The 3,316-nt window shown below is 38.2% G+C and overlaps 1 protein-coding gene across 7 annotated transcripts in view; it reads right to left on the bottom strand.

Annotated features, from left to right (window-relative positions):
- Window positions 1-2,356: 2,356 nt before the first annotated feature.
- The window catches only part of LOC143025406 (uncharacterized), a 100,868-nt gene continuing 99,908 nt past the window's right edge, over window positions 2,357-3,316 (bottom strand). For 6 of the 7 annotated variants that reach the window (XM_076185032.1, XM_076185034.1, XM_076185036.1 and 3 more), the window contains one exon: window positions 2,357-2,625. In XM_076185032.1, the coding sequence (XP_076041147.1) occupies window positions 2,473-2,625 (153 nt within the window). In that variant the 3' untranslated portion in view covers window positions 2,357-2,472. The remainder of the gene's footprint in view (window positions 2,626-3,316) is intronic. The other variant, XR_012966389.1, reaches the window with a different exon arrangement.

Here is a 3,316-nt window from a genome sequence, read left to right as displayed (position 1 = left end):
GCAGCAAAATGTGCTGCCAAATAAGCAAAACACCGACGGCATGCGAAAATATTATTCGTAGGTAAATCTAGCTCGCGTTGTTTCTTTTTCCATAATCTACGGTCAGTCAAGTCTTTGACCGAAAACAAATTAGAGCTATCAGGGTTGACGCAGACGATGAATCAAGGTGGTTGATGAATAATACAGGATATGAAGAGAAAAATCTCCCAAAACTTGTAGACAAAAATAAAGTTTCAGCGTTTGGGAATGGAAGGGTGCGACCAGACTTACCTACAAATAACAGTCACCTCAACGGCATGATGCTGAGGTAGCCACGTCTTGACGACGTTACGTCAGCAACATTCGAATCATGAATACGTTACAACACCGTACAATAACACAACATAGAGTCAACAGCAATGATCAAGAGTAGGAGCATTTTAAATCTAAGTAATTCAGCAGCTTAGATTACCAACTAAGTTGTGGCGAAATTTAATAAGTAGAAAAATCAACATAAAGCACATATTTGTGAATATATCATAAATGATATGACGAAGAACTGGAATGATCCACCTAAGTTTCAAATTGGCCCATACTAATCGGTGAAAGTGTTTCGATTCCTCATTGCAACTTCGCTTGTCGATTCGAACTTTATTTTTTTATTTGTCATTGTTTATATTTTTAGTGTTTCCATAAATCCACAACCTGATGGCATTTCAGTGCGCAGTAATATTTCCACATATTCCAATAGTAATTTTGAGAGGTCGGTCTAAAGTATATTTTAAGGTATATGGCTTCTAATAATACATATATAAATAGAATGCTCTCGCGTATCATTAGCCTTTGGGGACAAATGCAGCGACTCAGCACAGTGAACTGAAGAGGTCTGTTTTCATAGTTATAAATGCAGTAGAGTCACACTCCTCACATCTGTCGCATATTTAAACTAGATCACTGTAGTTTCATTATAAAAACAGACTGAGTCCTTGCACTCTAGATAATAATACTATCAGCATAGATTCACGTTAATACATTTAAAAAGTTTCAGTTGTCGACGAAATTATCAAACGCGCGCCCGTTCTGTTGTGCAGAGACCGTTTTTTGGAATTCTTATGTCAGTCGACTTGGCAACACTGCCCAGACCCAACGCGCCGGTGGATTCCCAATTTGATTGACTTTGTTACTTAGACTCGTTTATCTAATTTCATAATCATGAAGTTATGACCATACAAGTTAATCCCACAAGCTATTTCGATGCTAGGTATGACAGTTGGAGAATAAGACAGGATCTCATTAAAATAACTCATTTTCTGAATACGCTCATCCATCGTTTTAACGGAAAAAAAAGGTCCGATAATACCGATTGTCCGCAGATACTGACACAAGTCTATAGGAGTTAATATCAACAATTACATTATAAAAGAAAGAAGAATGATACAGTGCTGTACTTTTAATCTGACAATGTAAAATACCTGTGCACTGTAAATATACGCTATAATACAGTAAACAAAAAAAAAGATAGTTTGAAATTAGATTAACCATGGATGGTGGAAAGATGACGTGATCATATAGTGGGAATTACAGACCGAGTCGGCTAGAACATATTTTGTCCGTTACCTTTGGCGGTCCGTTAAAGACGAGTCTCTTACAAATAGGAAAAAAACGCACGCGCGCTCACACACAATTCATATATACATAAATGCACACTAAGCAAAGAGAAGCATGTGTATGATCTTAATACAAAGTAATTTCTCCCCCTCCCATAATGAAATATCTAATCATTTTAGATTTCGAATTTTGGTTTAGACAGTGGGCTGTCCTAATGACTTAATAAGAAAACTTAATTTGTTTTAAAAATGGCCAACGGCCTTCTATCACTCAAAAGCAGACCTCAATATTCAGCTTCCTACATATTTCTTGCCCCCTTACCTTCCCACCTTCCCCTCAGATAAATAGCATTGTCTGGCGAGAGCTAATGTTTTAAGGCTATACTGGTTAGCTCATATCGTTCTTTATTCTTTATTCATTCTAATTTCATCCCTCTCTTCTGTCGTTTTACTCTACCCTTTCCCTCTCCTCTTTTTTTTCTCCAACTAACCTTTTCGTCTGCTCTTTACTTCTTACGTTTTTTCTCTCACACTCCACTCCCAGACCTGAAGAGAACTCTCCTCTTTATCACTATTCTTCCAATTCTCTAACCCTCGAACTCTTCCAGAGGCCTGAAAAGGACCGCGGTCGGTCGAGATCCTCTTCAAGACGGGGTCCACCCGACCGTTGGTTGGCAGTGTTGTCAACGTCGACATTGACGATGGCAGCGGAATCAACGGCCCGCGTCAAGTACATTATGTTCAAAACACCATTTCAAATAACCGCATGTTTGTATGTGTATCATTTTTATATATATATATCCAAGTTAAATATATATGTATATATATATAGTTACTCTCTTTTTTATTTATTTTTTGGTATCTAGTCTTAGGTTTAAAATGAGTCTTATTCTTCTATAGTCTCCTGGGAGTCGTCCTCTTCACGGTACGATACGTTCGTCTCCATCGGTGTAAATCTTGCCGGACGTATGATGGGCATCACGGGCAAAGAATACTGCTTCCCCAACTGGGCACGAGCGTACCGGGAAGGCCTGTACTCCTGGTTAAACAAAACCAAGAAAAAAAAAACAAGTTTTAGAACCTAGGAAGCCATCTATTTGCAATGAACAGGGTTAAAGTAACCAGGATCTTCTGACTGAATGCAAGGATTCTGAAGGTTAACCACCACACCAGAGATAGTCTAGATTTAATGTGTGTGTGGTGGGGTTTGGTTTGAGGTTTGTGGAGCATGCAGCTCCTCATGTTTGGTCCTAAAGATTAAAAAAGAATAAATCTCCCCAAGGGAGGTTAGGAAAAATTCAATACTCTACAAAGAAGTTTTTAGAGGACCATGTATGAGGATGCATGCTCATTACACATCGAATACAATAATGTCCTTATAATGAACACTCGTACTTTATCATTTCGCTTTGTTGAGTATGAATCCTGGTTACGTCCTGTTTAAAATCAGTGTCTGTTTTTGGTGTTTGTTTTGTTTTATGAGTGTGCCGATAAAGTAAGCTGGTGTCTGTCAGTGTGAGATATATTGATGTCGTTTCCTATCCATGAGTAATGGAACCAAAGGGTAATAGTAGTTCAGTTAGTGAACGAGTTATCAAATAAGCTAACAACGGACCATTTCGAAATATATACCTAGTACATGTTTGGGGAGGGGTGTTATTTCAGATCACTTATTTTCCTGAAATTAACAAAATGGGGGTGGGGGTCATTTCAGTAGAACAGCTGCCTGA

This window comes from Oratosquilla oratoria, chromosome 5 (assembly GCF_046742065.1).
Source record: "Oratosquilla oratoria isolate Oo_2021 chromosome 5, ASM4674206v1, whole genome shotgun sequence".
NCBI classification, from domain to species: domain Eukaryota; kingdom Metazoa; phylum Arthropoda; class Malacostraca; order Stomatopoda; family Squillidae; genus Oratosquilla; species Oratosquilla oratoria.
Note: the sequence above shows the minus strand (reverse complement) of the source record. Positions and strands in the feature narration are given on the sequence as shown.